At 33.1% G+C, this 18039-nt stretch overlaps 1 protein-coding gene across 1 annotated transcript in view; it reads right to left on the bottom strand.

Moving 5' to 3' along the window:
* Positions 1 to 15612: 15612 nt before the first annotated feature.
* The window catches only part of LOC111613002 (arf-GAP with dual PH domain-containing protein 1-like), an 18496-nt gene continuing 16069 nt past the window's right edge, over positions 15613 to 18039 (bottom strand). Inside the window, exon 2 of the mRNA XM_023354296.1 lies at positions 15613 to 17409. Coding sequence (XP_023210064.1) covers positions 17161 to 17409 — 249 coding nt within the window. The 3' untranslated portion in view covers positions 15613 to 17160. The remainder of the gene's footprint in view (positions 17410 to 18039) is intronic.

Here is an 18039-nt window from a genome sequence, read left to right as displayed (position 1 = left end):
TGTACAATACTTTTTACTTTCCCGGCTCCGCTATATATAACAGAGGGAAAGTATGGCAATCGGTCAATAATGACCCTGGCAGATCCCTAGAGTTTTGGACTCGGGGTCCTCGAAACGTCGAGAAATGCAAAAAAATTCGGGGATAATTTCTGTATGTATGGATGTTAGTATGCGTTTGGGGAGCGTAATTTTGTCCGCCCACTTCGAAACTTAATAACTCCCGCGCTTTTCGTCGAAAATATCTGAAATTTTGCGGGAAGGTTTGTTTATTAGGGAGATCGATGCTATTAAATTTTGGTGATTAGAGGTCGACGGAATAGGGAGAAGAGCGGGTCGGGCGTCGTATCTCGAGTAGCATCGGACTTAATGACGATTTTGCTGGTTATTTGCATTTACAATTTTTGTTTTTGATTAAACCTATCTCTATCCTTAAAATTAAGTTTTTTGCCATTTTGTAATAATTAAAAATATAAGAATTTTTAAAATAAAATGTTATAACAGATGGCGCCACTAAACGTAGCCGGGAAAGTTAAGCGACTGGTTGCAAGATTTTTTAAAGTTGGACTAACTGAATGACGAAATAGCGAGTCTTAAAACTCAAACTCGAATTATAACTTACGGCTTCCATTTGTTTAATTTTTCAAATAAGTCTTTAATGTTGAGATCATTGAACGTATTCTGAGTTTTATAATATTGACTATTCAACGAATTTAGGATAGTAATTTACTGAACTGAATAATAATTCGCATGAAAATGAACTGGTGAGATAAGATGGAGTTTGATTAAGACGGTTGTAATGTCTTTATTTACGAAGAACGTAAATCATAAGCGAGTTAGTCGCCTCAATTATCAGCTACCGAGCATTAGAGTGTACAGTACTTTACGTATTACTTCAAAATATATACCAATTATTGCCAGATTAATTTTATGTATGGCCTAGTATATGGTTATTTGTATATTGGAGGAGTATATGTGTATATATAAATTAGCGAAGTTTTCAAACATTTTTAAACATTTAAACTAGAGTTATTACGCGTCCTCTCGTTTTGAAAAGTCCCTCCACCCGTAAAGTGGTGCTCTAATCTCCTTCAAAATCGTCAGCGTTGCCACGCATTACATGGACCAAATATCGAGGAATTCCGTGACTAATAAAAGTATTTGTACTTATGATATATCGATGTTCACAATTTGTACGAAAATTAACTGTTGGAAATCGTTGTCTTTAATTAATGACTAACGTTCGATTTAGTGTGCGACCATTAGAAAAATCGCTATTTAAAATGTTAAGTGATTTTAATCGTATGGCTAATATCTTTACGTGACGATATTATCTACGATGGGGATGAATCAGTGCAGGAAACGGAAGTGATTAATGTTTTTTGCATTTAATTATAACCGCCATTCGACTAGTTCAAATATATTTATATAGAAAAAGCTGCGTGACGGCTTTATCGGCTTATATCTTATTCGCGGCTACTTATTAATCATTAGGATGTTAAACTCGAAATTTAGATTATACATACGCATAAATTGCGATAAATAAATTTATTTTCAGATACGAAAGACGATAATTAACTATAACGGGGCAATAACTTTCTAAGCCTTTTATCTTATTGGAAAATTGCGAACAACGGTGCTAAATATAGAAAAGAAATTCCTCCCAGAGACGGCGATCGTTACGACGCGTTACGTAATGCTAAATCCTCGGCTAGCGGGATGATTCAATTTTGTTTCCGAACTGTACTGTTTACGTCCTCGCTCTGTACGTTAAATAAACAAACGAAACGTTCGGTTCTTTAGAACAATTAGGGATTTGCTGGAAGAAATGCGTTAACGAAATTTTAGGGGTGAGCACGTGCGATAGTTACGCGATTTACGAGTAAACCCTAATAGCCGATCAACGAGGAAATGATCTTCAAAGTGTACCAATATCGCTAATTGTTTCGTTAATAGGGACTTTATTAGTTGCTTAAAATATTTATATAATAAAATTTTTACAATTTCTTAGTCTTTAAAAGAATTTTGACGTAACTAAATAAGATATTGCTATATTAAAGTTTCTTACTAAGATTAATCATTAGATGTGACAATAGAAATCTTACTTTAACATTTTTCTTAAATTTTTCTGCCGCTCACACTTGAATTTTGCTCTCGCTGTCCCATAAATTCGTTGTTTTTAGATTTATTTAAGGTTATAGGGCCTAGCTTTAGGCATAACTTAAACGATTAAGGTAGAAAATTAATCTATGTCCATTTAGATCTAGAAACAAGTTGGAAATTTATAACAGACAAAATACGTAATTATATATTTAAGTTTGATATTAGCGCGCTTTTATTAAGATTGCATTTTGAGGAAGACTCTTAAAATCGAGGTTAAAATAATTTTAAAGTTTAATAATAATAATAAATGGCCAGAAAATCTTGCCAAGTCTGGCAAATCCACCAAAGATATTTGGCGCCCGTATACTTCTTTAAACAGTCAGCCGCTATTTAAAGTAAGAGGACCCAATCCACCAGAAGATGGCAATAAAAATGATTATAATCACAGATTCTTTTAATGCCGCCATCTCTCGTTAAATTCGAATCCTTTTTACTGTCGTCTTTTGCCAGATTCTCATCCAAACTAAATTATTATAATTTTTCACGGTGAATTCGAGTGGAAATTTCGTTTTCTCCGCTGCACCCTATTGCCAAACCAATTTCAGACTTCTGTAGCGCGTGAGTGCTCGCTTAATCCGAGTTCGAATTTGTCCGAATAATTCGGGTCGAAGTGTCCCTCACCTACGCTCGCCGGCCTCGTTTCGGAAAACATCGACTCTGGTGGGTTATGGCCGTGACCGTGCCACACATTCCTCAATTGTAAAATCAAATCAACCCAAACTAACTTATTTGTTAAAAATTTACTACTTAAAACGGTTAGTTAAATTTTATAAATTTTTCGTCTGCATGTCAGTTAATTAACATACAACAAAAATTGGTATTTCGTCCATGTCCACGTACTTAAACTACCGATTAATTAACAATGAGTTTAATATAAAGCCTCCATTATTTGATCCATTGATGCGTTAGACTTAATGATATATAATTATTGTTGGTGCTTTTGTTAAAGAACGAGTAAATTTTCTACTCTGTACGGTTTACTGATTGAAAACTATTATTAATTTCTTTTACTTAATACCTATTGTAATCAAATATACGTAATTTCAACCCGCAGCATCTGTTCTTATTTGACCTTTATTCAAATAATTTTATATTTTTCTTTGAATTTTTATTGGTTTCGTGATATTTGCGCTGGAAAGTTCTTCCGTGTCTTGCTTTAAAATGCAAATGACCGATATTGCGAGGAAATTCGTCATTCGATTTGTAAATTCAAAATGTTTTTCTCGAAAGATTACCGTATGTAAATAGGTCTTATATTCAATTTCATTCAACTGTAAATAATAACTCGATTAATACTTTATAAAATAAACTACGTTTTTGAAAAACAAAAACAAAATCTATAGTTTGAAAAATACCAAAAAATCCAGGATCTTCTATCGATAAGAAATAAATAGGATTGTAACCTTTTACTTTTAGTAGGACAGTCTGTAACCACGTGTGTTAAGTTCACTATTTATGCTTAAATGTCCTACTTTGGAAGCTAGATCTTTAACACAATAAAATATGCATTGTGTAATCTATACAATTATTTATGTTCACTGCCACTATATAACACGGTTAGAAAAATATACGCGTAAAAAACACGCGAGTGTCTATTACTATTACAGGCCGGATGGCCGAGCGGTGGAGATGGCAGCCTACCGCTCTGGGGGACTCGGGCCCGAATCCGAACGGTTCGAAAAATCCCCATGAATTTTTCGGGGGGGTGGTCCGTTCGGGTATGTCGGGCCCCGTCCCTCACCACCCGGCAGCCCCATTGTGGGCCTGGCCGAACCCATAATGGGCTGGCAAAAAGAGGCCCTCTTAGTGCCCACAGGGCGGAAAAAGTTAAAAAAAACAGTGTAGCAGTGTTGGGCACGATCGATTGAAAAACAGTACAGTAGCGCATTATCCTATGGGCAAAAAGGAAATTGCACGAGGCTACCGCAACACGAGGCCCCAAACCGATCTTTTATAAGAAAATATTTATCCAAAAAATTCCCCGGAAGAAAATATCTGAGATGAACACTGTACGCGAAGCTCTTGTACATCTGTCCTCGCATATTTCTGCTCCATGGTGTTTACACCACGGCCTATGTACTGCTCTTGGTCACACCATTTTATACTCGTATTTATGATTCCAGGTTATGCAACTTCCTACAGTGTGTTGCATCTCTACGGTACTCCACATATCCTCACCTTATATATCCTCTGTATGGTTATTGTATCATCCGGTAACCAGTGTATCCTCTACTGTTCAATTCTACGTCCCACTCAGGGCCGGATTAACCCACTTTGGGGCCCTAGACATTATTTTCTCACGGGGCCCCTCCCTCTCCCACAAGAAATAGAGCGCACAAAAAATATAAAACAATAAATAAAACAAAACTAAATAATGTGAAAAACTAAAGCAAATCTTAAATTTTTATTAATAAAAAATATTTAATATACAACAATAAATTTTAGTTTTACTAGAAAAGTTTGAACAGTTTGTTTATAAATTTAAAAAAAATGAAATTTATTTTATTAAATGTCTAACAAAAGTTGTTATACAATAACAATATTACCTTAAAATATTAATTGTTTAATTTAACCTTTTTGGTTAGTATTTAAATAATATAATATTTTACCAATGAAGGTAAATTGAATAACGTAAAAGATAATTTAAATAAAAGCCAAAATAGTTTTAAAAACGTAAGTATATAAATATGAATAAACTTTATTTAAAAATTCTGTTTTCTAGTCTTTAATTCAGCAAAATTATCAATTATTTCATCATAATTAATATTATCCAAAGAATTTTGTTCGATGTATAAAAAGCTAAAGAATTTAACTTTAATTCACTCAGTGAGTTTCGTAAATAATTTTTATACGTTTTAATACTGAGAATGACCTTTCACCAGATGCATTTGATATAGGCAAAGTTAAATATATTCGCAATAATATTTCTATACTTGGAAATGTTGCTACTAGTTTTGTGCTCTTTATAAATTGCAGCCTATCAGATGGCAACGTTAATTTTTGCTTTTTACAAATTAATTTAAATTGCAACAATTCCTCGTCCAATTCTTCAGTATCAATATCGTCACTGTACCATTTTTTAGCAATACGGTATTTATTTGATACGTCCTCGTGGTTTGTCGTCGCCGTCAGTTACGTTTGTATGACGAATTTTAAAAATTTCATCAATATCTTTCAAAATAGATAGTTTAACCGGGTCCTTCTAAACACCGGACCCTAGACATTTGTCTATGCGATGATCCGGCCCTGGTCCCGCTGTAACTCATGACCTCCCCCTTCATTTCCTAACTTTTCTTCCCACCTTCATCCTCTTTGGCCTCTGCCACCAACCACTTTCCCTTCCGTCTAAGACCTTCTCACTTCATTTCATCCCCTTAGAGGAAATACCTTTGAGTAACGCCTCCTATATACTTTCCATAATAATAATAATAATGTACGCGAAGCTCCGTAATTCAAATTTTCACGGGCTTGACGAAGCTAAATGCGATTCAATCGGTCTGATGTTTTCAGTCGCATAGGTACTGTTACGCCATTTAGTAAACAGAATTCTTTAGAATTAATATACATTATCGGTTAAGAATTCTCGATATACATTTACGATCAAATGGCAGAGTATATTGTTGACATTGATACGCAGTTTGTCACGAAATAAGAAGGAAACGTTTTATTGAAAATTATTAAAATTTGCATTTTAATGCTGTTACTAACTTTTTCCTTTTAAAATATTACATTAATTCCAGCGTTTTAAAAATGGCAACTGTGTCGAGACCGTTACATTAGTTAATTATCAGCATACATTGAGTCCCTCTTCAAAAACGGCAACTCGCCTACATACCAAGAAATATCAGCCAAACTTTTGTCATCCTCGATTATTGTTTTGCGTATAGCTAAACGATAATCAGAATGGTCTTATATACAATTTCCGTTCGATAGCACGAGGTGTATATTCATACAATGAGATAATTACAAACTGTAGCTGACAACCGGTTAAGAAGAAAGACGGCATTTTTATTCTACGAGGCTGAAATTTACACAACACTGGTCTTTCACGCTAAGACCGACATTTCTGTGCTCGCGCTGCTTCGCAAACTTACATTTGACAGCATTCGGGACGAAGGAAACTAAAATCATTCAATTAGTAGCCCAATCGACGTTTTTCGCCAAATCTGGCAACTCTATGATTTGCCAGATCGAGGAATACCGATTTTCAATAGTGGAATATTCTCAACCTTTTCTCTATCTGAAAATCTCTCCAAAATACTTTTACAAGTAGCCTACAACTCAAAATAAGCCCGAGAATTAAACTTTAAGCAAATTTCGTTACCAGTCTGTTCTTTCCATACGGTAGCTATTAATATCTATAGAAGGCACACATATGGTCCCGTTGATAACTTCTTCGTTATGTTTCGCTGTAAGCTTCTATGAAGTTTCTCGTATCGATCGCTGTACCCCAGAAAATCCATTTACCAAAGCAGAATACAATTTAAAAAACAGTGTAGACTACTGTATTTGTGTGAGTCGCATCCCTAAAGAGATGGGACTCGTTTATACTACATAAATTATTAATAATATATATACATTATTGCCGAAAAGCAGGGCTGTGGAGTCGGAGTTGTCAAAAACTCCGCCGACTCCGACTCCCGTTTACTTACCAACTTGTTATGTATATGAAACGGAGTCGGAGTCGGTAGATTTTTACGCGACTCCACAGCCCTGCCGAAAAGACAACGAGCAGATGCAAAGAAGACGGTAGTGGCGGTAGGAAGAAAAAGGTCTTGATCTTGGCAGTATAGAAAAGGGGTCGCAAACTATTTTCAATCTTCCGACGTCGTAATTTTTTTCCTAGCAGCCAGAAACCACGCGCGTAAAAACAACGCCGGCGCCGTTTTTTGAGTGCGCAGGGCTTAAGCGATATCGCAAAAACTTTGGATCGATTACTCGTATCGACATACGGATCATAATAAAAAGTACGGTTCCTTTGATTTGGCTTAAAAATGGCCGCGTGGATAAAAGACGCCGAACACTGATAGTTGTCGATCGCTTGTGATCACACCCGACCAACGGCCTGGTCATGTGGAACTTTCCAGATTTTCTTTACTTGTCTAACACCTAAATAACGTGCTGTTTCCCGATCGCTTGTGATCACACCCAACCAACGGCCTGGTCATGTGGAACTTTCCAGATTTTCTTTACTTGTCTAACACCTAAATAACGTGCTGTTTCCCGATCGCTTGTGATCACACCCGACCAACGGCCTGGTCATGTGGAACTTTCCAGATTTTCTTTACTTGTCTAACACCTAAATAACGTGCTGTTTCCCGATCGCTTGTGATCACACCTGACCAACGGCCTGGTCATGTGGAACTTTCCAGATTTTCTTTACTTGTCTAACACCTAAATAAGGTGCTGTTTCATCTTGGCAGATTAAGATACAGGGTCCCCGGAACAAACCCTGGATCGAATCCGACGGGTCGAAAATCCAATTTTTTTGGAGATGGCCCGTCCAGATATATCGGGCCCACTTCTCACCATTCGCCGCGGACCCGCCGAACCGATAATGGTAGCCCTCTTAATGTCCACAGGGTGAAGAAGTAAAAATGCAGCCGGAAAAATTACCTCATTTAAATCAATACATCGCATTAATTAAAATTGTACTCGTTATGCAACGACGGACGGAAGCCGAGAATTTCTCATAAATATTGATTTTAAGTTAAGCTTTTTAAAACGATTTTTTAAGATTTAACGGAGTACGAAAAGTCGAGATGGAAAAAAAATACGCCGCTAGTTTTGGGCGGTTTTGTTCTTTGGCAGTTTTTCATATTCTAGATGGCGCGCCAGCAGAATTTCTTCGGAAGATTTTGAGCACGTGGTTTCGAATCTCGACGAATGAAGACTTTAGAAACTCTGGCTGCGGAAAGAATTTTGAAAGAAATGATTCCTTTACGAACAGTTTGTCGTACTATAAATCCAGAATTATTAGAAGCCATGTTTAGCAAATGCGACTCAGATTCCGAGTCACGACTCGAAAAGTACTTCCTGAAGTACAAATACAAATTTATCAAATCATTAATTAATAGAAAATATACACGTGCAGACTGGAAAAGAATTTCCAGAAGGAAAACGTTATCGGAATATTTTATACGAGAATTCCACGATAAAGTCAACTGGGAGATAATTTCTGCTTGTCAAAGACTGTCGCAGGAATTCATTGCAGAATTTCGGGACGAAGTCGACTGGGCCGCAATTTGCGAATGCCAGAAATTGTCGGAAGATTTCATCCGACGATTCCGGGATAAAGTTGTCTGGCACACAATATTCGAATGTCAAACGCTGTCCGAAGATTTTATAAGAGAATTTCGGGACAGAGCCGATTGGAAAGCGGTTTCTTATTTTCAGAGTTTGTCGGAAGGTTTCATGAGAGAATTTCGGGACGAGCTCGATTGGTGCGCTCTTTCTGCCTGTCAGAAGATGTCCAGTGTGTTTCTACGAGAATTTCGGGATAAAGTTCATTGGAACGTATTGTGCTATTCTCGAAAGTTGTCGGAAGAAGTTATACGAGAATTTCGGGATAAAGTCGATTGGTTTGCGATTTCTCGATATCAAACGTTGTCGGAAGAATTTATAAGGGAATTTCGGCACGAGATTCGTTGGGAATCGATTTCTCGTTTTCAAAACTTATCTGAAGATTTTATCCAAGAATTTCGAGATAAAATTGAAAGGGACGAAAGTGAAGGTTGGGATTTCATCGGATGACTCTATTTAAAACGAGATTAAAACTATTATACAGAGGGCAAGAAGAATATTAAAATGTTTATATATGAAATGTTAATAATATATATTTTCTCACATAAAAATGTGTGTACAGTCGACCCCCCCTATAACGTACGTTCCTATAACGACAATTCCTATAACGTAGCGAAAAAATTGTAGCAACTTTCGTAAAACGTACCTCCTATAACGTCGTTTCGCGACAAGATTGATAGAGTCTGGACCAATAGTGGATGAGCAGCCGAACTACTTTCCTCCGACCCTGCGCCACGCTACGNAATACTTTATTGTTTCTTTTATATAAGATATAAACTAACCATTTCACTCCCCTAATCCACATTTGATTTTCAATATTTTGCATATTTATAAAAGGAAGTTTTTAATAAAATAATCCAGATAGAATTTTATTCCTAGGAGATTTTCCATTAGAGATTTTGTCTGCTTGACAATCAACCAGAAATTTAACAATTAACATTGATTTGTTAAACTGTGAATACTTCTGATTCTTCGTCGTTTGTTATAGATTACGTATACATATAAAGAAACTTATACAGTATGTTTATTCAAAATGAACACAGTACTACTATCGATATGTGAACTTCGAAAGACTTGCCGTATTCGTATAATTTTTACCAAATATTTAACGATATTAAACGGTATAGGTACGCAAGATTGGATTATACGAGTACGATTATAGTAAAATATTACACGATAGTCTCGATTAAAATATCTATGAATTGTATGCGTCGTTATTCACAATTCAAAATTATTAATGAAATAAATAAGAATCTACATGAAATTTCAGTGGAATAGTAGTAGATAAAATATTAAGAAAAAATAGCACAGATTTGGGTTCTGTTGATTAAAATGCACTTTGATTGATGTTAATTTTATTTAAAAATCAGGCTTGTTCAGTGCATATTTATGTATTTACCAAGTGATTGTAATTAAAGTAATCCTACTCGACACTGTCTAGAGAGATCTAGCAAACCAAATCTGATAAGGCGAAATTTCCATTAAAAAAAGGTACTAAAACTAACCATTATGGTACTATAAGCAACAAGCAGTTTATTTGAACACGACACTCGTGCTATGCAGAGACCTTACCGATGCGGAAGAAACTGATCGACATGGTCTTTATTTGAAAGGTGTAAAGTCTAAAGGCAACGAAGCGTTCGGGAGCCAACTGTAATTGATCCTTTCTGATAATTCTCGCACGGTGTGATAATTTTTCAATCTCGTGGAAATTGCAACGTATCCTCAATAAATTAAAATTTTTTAGTGTCCCACTATCAAAAATTGTGAATTAAGGGAATTAAGATTCAGGGAACAAGGTGACCAGATGATAGTAAATGTGTGAGTAATCAGTTATTGATGAAATGTTAAGTGTTCAATATGTGAAGGCGCATCGTCTTGTACAAAAGTGGTTGACCGAAGGCATTGTCGCTATTGCAATTGGGCTATGATAAAAGTGTTCACCATTTCACGGTTTCTTGATCATCAGAGCATGTGACAGACTCATTAGTACTAGCATCTTTTAAGAATGGTCCAAGAGTAAATGTGGCTATGAATCCATATCAGACTAACTCATTTTTTAGGATATCAAAAAAATTTTAGCTTAAGGCCTCTCCAACTTTGGCCCTGCTGATAAGAGTGACATTTAATGTTGCAGCCTTTTTTTTTTACCCAAAACTTAGCTGAAACACTTGTGCTTTATTTTAATGGAAAAGAAATTACATTCTCTATTTGATATGATTTCATTATTTCAGGAGTACAAAATTCCCAAATTTTTCAAATTGTATTGCTTGCAAAATGTTACTTGAAAATGATGTGGGTAGTTAATGTTAAGTATTTGAATCTAAATTAAATTATTACAAAATAAATAAATACATATTGTTTTATTTCTTGGAAAAAGTCTGATTAGAATGCATAATCATTTAACTATACTGCTGCTGGAATTGTATATTATCAGTTATGTACACTATGTAGGTAATTGTTATGTCTAAACAAATAAAACACAATTTGATTTTGGTTAGGAGTTTAACATTTTTGTATCTTTCTCAAAAAAAATCAATGGTTCTGTCTCTACTTTCTGTATACGAACCCCAACATTTTACTGTAATCTTCACATTTATAATTTATGCAATTCTTTATAAATAATAGTAGTTTTATATATCATTAACAGTTAAAATCAAGACAAAAATATAAATTAATACAGGCGAGTCAAAAGTTTCTTGCTACCTTTTTACCTTTTTTTTGTTCCAAAGTACTGAAGTTACATTAATTTTGTTAATATAGTTATACTGGAAGTGCAGGGAATCAGATGGGATATTTTCATTTTGAATATCATTTTAAAAGAACAACAAAAATGGTCCCATCCAACTGTAATAAAAAGTTCTTTGCAACCTTTTGCTGCAAGGAGCTTTTTATTCATCTTGTATAATTTTAAACATCATCTGATTTGAATCAATTTGTAGCAATTTGAAAAATAACTGTAGACCTATAACTTCACACTGCCATCCATCTGTCCTTCCTTAATCTCGAGAACGGTGTTAAATAGATGAAAGACGAGACCAGATAGGGAACTTTGGGGACAGGAGGCCCCAATTAACTATATAAGAACTTTGATGCAAACTGCAAGTATGTTATTTCAATTCAAAAATTCTCCCCGAAAAGTGTTAGATAGATAACCCGCAAAATTCTATTGTTAAAGGAAAAGTATGGTGTACAGGGGCAAGACATTACTAATTGAGGTAAAGAGCACATATTTTAAATGAAATAAATTAAACACATGATTAAAAATTGCAGCCCAGCATTGTCATGACATCACAATAAATAACTGCTGGTCTTTTTACTTTGTTCTCCTTTATTACTGGTAATTTATTAATATATTAAATAATAAATATTAGTGAACTTAATTACCTTACATAACTTATTTGAGAAAAATATTTGCCCATCTCTAGAAATAATGCTTTTTCAAAAGTGTTATACAGTAGAACTCAGTTAAGAATTTTTCAAGGAACCAATTTAAAAACTTCTACTTAGGAAGTTCCTCCACTTAATATTTTTTAAAATATTTCCTTCCATGATTAAATTAAGGCAAGTATCCCACTACTTTGCAGGATTTTTTATTCCCTTCTCACAAAAATGGCTTGGCTGTTTATGAACCCATTTCACCACCCCTCTTGTACATTATTGTTTGATTTAAAGATCTGGTCTTGTGCAATTGGTTTTTCAAGATCTCTGCATAAGATTGCAAGATGATCTCATCTTTCTCCAAGAAATGGATGAGGAATTAACTTCAATGATCAAAAAAGGTCATCATTAGCTTTTGTTTAAACTCAAAAATGCTTTCAATTAAATTATATCTCTCTTGCATTATTAATATAATTTCCTTGTAATTCTTTTGGAGTTATTATANATTGGTTATATAATAAGTTTATGTCCACAATATGTTTTAGATCAGGGATTTTGTAGAACTGTTTTGTAAGTGAAAGGTACGTTTTATATTTTTATGATTTCTACAATACTTGTGTTTTTATATGTATGTTATATTCTTTTTTAATGTTTTAGTTGGCTGAAGAGGGGCTTAAGAGCCCGAAACGTGTAAAATTTTCACACTTATCAACTAAATAAAGATGAGAAAACCCGCCAAGTGTCTTAATTTATAACACTTTATTGTGTTAGAAGCATATACAAATTGTAAAGCACGGTTTCATATCATCAAAATTACAATTAGTATCGAGAGTATATTTGATCATTTTCAAATTCTCAAAATACTAAGTAGCATAATAGAATTCAAAGTATTTTCTCACCTTTCCATCTTCAGAATACAAAAATATATTACGAGTTGCACCATCTTTTATATAACTTAGTTGCATTCCATTCAAGTTACCAATTTTATTTGGACTAAAAGTAGCATTCAGTTCGGAGACACGAATAACTGCTTTTGGCTCTTTATTCTAAAAATAATTTTTAAAATAATAAATTACTCTTGTACACATTTTTATTTAAATACAATACAGTGGGTGATCGGTTAACGAACATAATACGTTCCAAGACTTTGTTCGCTATCCGAATTATTTGTTAACCGATTATCGATTTACCATAGGTTTCTATGGAAATTTGATTCCTTCGTTCTAGAGACCCCCAAAAATAAAAAATATATACTTTCTTATTAAGTTTATTCATATGTAATAATAAAAATACATATATACACGGTCTTGCATTTTTATTAGTCATGTTTTTTCCGTTTGTGGAGGTTAAAGAATCTGTCCTATGTCGATTGCTTTTCTGTCTTCTTCATGATTTTTCAGAAGTAATTAATAGCATTGTAATTGTAGAAATCCCTAGGCCTATTAATTAATTAACATCAATCTGGTTTGGATGCCATTTTAAGACCGTTGTTCTGACGTCCTCCCACTTCTTCAAAAGATCTTTAATAGCAGATATCGGCATAAATCACTTTTTTAAAAGAAAATGTAAAAGAATTGTTTCTGTCAGAAATATAAAAGGCTGAAGTTACAAGGGAAAGTTTCAAAATTCGGGGGAATACTACCCAATCAGTATATACTGGGTAGAACGTTGATGTCTCCCACACTTCGAAAAGTTTCGAATTGTTGCCTGAAGACAAAGGAAGACCAATCGGTATTTGTTATTTTATGTCACTTCTTCTTGTGTTTGTACAGTGAAGTGTTCTCTGTCCGATCATAAAAATCTTTCGCGAAAGTGTTCGTTATCCGATTTGTTCGTTAGCCAATCACCCACTATATATATTATGTAATATTTGCTACATACATTAAGTATTTCAGCATTAATATAAATTTACCAGAAGGTTCTAAAATTAATTTAATAATTTATTTATTTAATTTTAATTATTAATTTACTTAAGAGATGGTGCCTAACGCCTGCCTCTAATGACAAATTACTTTATTCTAATAATTTAATTAGCCATATAATAGCCTGATATTTAGGCGATCGTTCCGCAATTTAGTAGATATACTATTCAGGCTTTGAATGTTGTTATTTATTTATGTTAATGAACACACATCTTATAATTTATCAATGAATGAAATAATTTTTTAGATTATGAAACTAGAATTAAAAGAATAATAAAATAATTAAAACAAGACAGAGAATTCTCAAAAATAAATACTGCATTATACAACCAATTATCTCAAATGCTATTACAGGTATACCTTGCCTCACATCGGTAATTGGTTCCAGGAGAGGCGACTTAGGTCGAATTTACTTGTCACTAGGCTAAACCACAAATAACCATTCTCAGTTCTGTATTTTATTTATAAATGCATTTTTAATAATATATTGTTAATAANAAGATTATATATAAAATTTTCACTTCTAAAAATGCTTATAAATAATTTATCAAAAAATTTACAAGATAATTTATTTGTAATGAAATCATTTTTGCCATGTCAAACTATATTTGACAATTAAATCTCCATCCTCAAATCAAATATTTTGGTAATAAAATTAGACAGAATTTTGACTTTACTTCCATTCAAGAAATCAAATTTAAATATTAAAAACATGGATTCAAAAAAGGTGAAAAAATTCTCTAAGTAAACAATAGCTCAAGTATATTAACTGATTATAGTCTCTGTTTTCAGGAATTCAAGACTTTAAGTTCTGTACAAGCAGATCTTTTACCAGACATTTCAAACAAAGATTGCAACTGACTCTGCTATTATAATTCATTTCCAATCAGCTAATAAGAGCAGCTGTTAACTGATTATTCTTTGGCTTTGTCACAATCTTATTATCTAGCTACAATTACACAATAATCAGCATCATCGATGAAACTAGATACATAAATATAATACAAAAAGAACAAGAGCTTAAATATCTATAACTCAATTATATTTAATTCAACTATAAAAAGTTTTCATTAAATTTCTGAACATTAATCTAAATTTATAATGAGTATTAAGAAGTATTGATTTTTGATTAATTGATATGACAGTTGGATGGCCAAGTGTCAGCCTTCTGCTCTGGGGATCTGGAAACAAATTCAGATGGGTGAAAAAACTTTCCAGGAAATTTTTGGGGTAATCTGTCCCAGATACATTGGTCCCCATCCATCGCCACCCATCCAAACTCATGATGGCTCAATAAAAAAAGAGACAGACTTAGTATAAATACACTGCACTAAAGGCTCTCTTAGTGCCTGCAGGATGGAAAGATTGAAAGAAAATATTTGATATTTAACTTGAGGATATTAAATTTAATTTCTTCATAATTTAAAGAAAGTATTATAAAAATTGCTTTAATGAAATGTAAAAACTATTCAAATTTAAATACTTTTGTCCATGTTCAAGAAATTCTTAAAACACCTTTTACAGTATTCTAAACATTTCCTCAAGACAGAAGAGTCTAAAAGCATTTAAATTTGAATTTTTTCCAAATTTTACAGTCAAGTAAAACAGGTCTTTTATTATATTTTATCATATGGTACCCATTAAGAGTGTTATAAAGTATTAAATATTTTTTTGAGTCTAAAAAATTCAACTCTTAGAATAAAAGCTAAAAATGTTTCATTAGATAAAATGAAGGACTTTTAGATTATTACATATTAAAAGCTAATGTTATATACTGTTAAAATAATTTTTTTATGTACAAAAAATTAGTAAACAATCATAAATGTAATGCTTTAAAAATTCTCTGACATTATTACAATTTTCTAAATTTTAAAAGCAATGTTTCTGAATTAAAATGCTTAAAGAGAATTTTAAATTTAGTATAAAATTTACAAAAAATATATTGTTGAAAAAAGCTTAAAAAGTAACCACTGTAGACCTTAGTACATACCAGTGATGGGATGATTAATCAGAATTGAGCAAATCTTGTCACGATTTCCGATTCTTAAAATGATTCTTCTACACTTAGAAATTAAAAAATTTAATTATGATATTAACAATTAAGTGTTAGTTTACTGGAGACTTTAGTGTCGACAAAGCAGAGTACACGACTCCTCTCTTACACGAGGCAATGACTGTCGTGGCAGACTTTACTTTTGTGTAGTTAGAGCAATGAGAGAATGCATTCGGTCGGTATTAATTGTCTCCATCTTAGGAGAGATAGGGTGACATCAGAGTTGCCACCTAGCTACTATTGGGTCAGCTTGACCGGCAATAGACAAAAATATTTAAGTGTTGGCAAAACTGTTTAAAATATAAACAAAATTATTTTTAATATTTAGTATGTTTACTTATAATGATAAAATGTTTAAACATCTTAAATGCTCTTTTCATCAACACTTAATTTATTTAAATGAACATTTTTGATTCCTTTTCATATGTCTGTCAGGTTTAATGATAAAACAACTTTCTCATTATAATTATGAAAGTTTTTATCATCATTCACGGATACTGTAATGCATTAAATTTTCAAATGTGATTTGTGTGATTCTTAGTAAAATTAATTGTCTGCAATAACTTTACTGACATTTTGAATTTTAAAAATTGATTTTTCAAGATGAGTCAGTCTAAGCATTCATTTAATTCTTCTTTTCCTTGAAAAAGTTCACACAATTGTACATTTAGGAAAACCTGGCTCGAGTGATTGAATTCAAAACTTGGTTAACTTGTGATGACGATATTTGTTCACGTCGTTGCACCATTTGCCGAGCCTCATTTAGTGTTAAATAAGATGAAATTAAAGCATTTACGAGGCACGCCAATTGCAAGAAGCATGTAAAAAAAGTGCATCTTCTCGTTTACCTTCCCCTGGTCATCACATTGGCCAACAAAGCAGTTCCCAAAGGTGGTGACCCTAGATGATGTGATGCAACATTTCCTTGAGTAAAAGGGATTTAGCAGTAATTTCTTTGAGGGTAGTGTTACAATATTAACTTTATCTAAAATAAGGTTACAAATTTACTTTGTAAAATTTGTAACCTTTGAAGTACACAATAAAAAAAAAGCATATCTACATATAAATAGAGAATTTTCGGGTTTCTTTCAAAAGATTGATTGTGGATTTTCCATTCTTAAGCTTGATGTTTATTCATTGATGAATGTACCCTGCTCATAATATAAATTATTAATTTTTCTAAACTAAATTAAACTTAGAAAGTATTCAAAAAAATTGGAATTGGGAGAAATTTTATCATCATCCCATCACTAGTACATATATGTAAGATAACAAATCTTTAAGGAAGTACCACTATATAAGATATAATTTAGGGTAACAAAATCAAGTAGAAAATTTAAATTAATGTTTTCTTAAAATTAATTTATAAGTTTTATCCTGCGGAGTTAATGCTCTTTCCAGAACCTGCTGAATGACTGCAATCCATTCTTCTTGGTCGTCTTCGGCTTCTGCACTCAGAAGGTAAGTGCGTTCCGGTGTCTTCAACGTAAACGAAAATCCCTGGTTTTTCATTCCGGCGGGAACGCCTTTCTTGATTGCATAACCTTCGGAAACGTTGCCTAAAAATATCTCTCCTTTTGGGAATGCATCCTAGATGAACATAAAAATAAATTTATTTCATTCAAATAATATTTGCAAATTGTTTTCTACAATTATGACCTCAATTTATATACAGTAGATCCCCCTATAAAACCATTTCCTATAGTTATGATTCCTATAAAAATTGTGGCAGTATCCGTAAACAACGGTAAAAATAACTCCTATAATACGTAAAACGTCATCGGGCAGCCGAACTACTTTCCCGCCGTCCGTAGCGCCACGCTACGGAGAGATTTCTATCGTCTGGACAGTATTATATAAATTATATATAAATTAGGTACTGTACATATAATTATATATTAATTATATATAAATTAGGTACTGTATATATAATTATATATTAACTTAATTTATTGTAACTTTATTATAATTAAATATATATTTTTCGCCGTCTAGCGTCACGCTACGGCGAGTTAGGCGACCTATCGTCTGTTTAGTACTGTAATTTTATACATTTCTTGTGAAAGAAACATTTCTTATTTAACGGCCATAAAAATTATTTATATTAATGATGTCTCCAAAGGTCAACGAAGTTTTCGCAGAAAAATAATATCAGAAATCGCGGCCGCAATTTGATGCGCTGTTCCGCGACGAAACCAAGCTTTAGCAACGAGCGTAGTC

This window comes from Centruroides sculpturatus, unplaced genomic scaffold, assembly GCF_000671375.1.
Source record: "Centruroides sculpturatus isolate CEXI.00-Female unplaced genomic scaffold, Cexi_2.0 scaffold1792, whole genome shotgun sequence".
In the NCBI taxonomy this organism is placed as follows: Eukaryota; Metazoa; Arthropoda; class Arachnida; order Scorpiones; family Buthidae; genus Centruroides; species Centruroides sculpturatus.
This window is presented reverse-complemented; position numbering and strand designations above follow the sequence as displayed.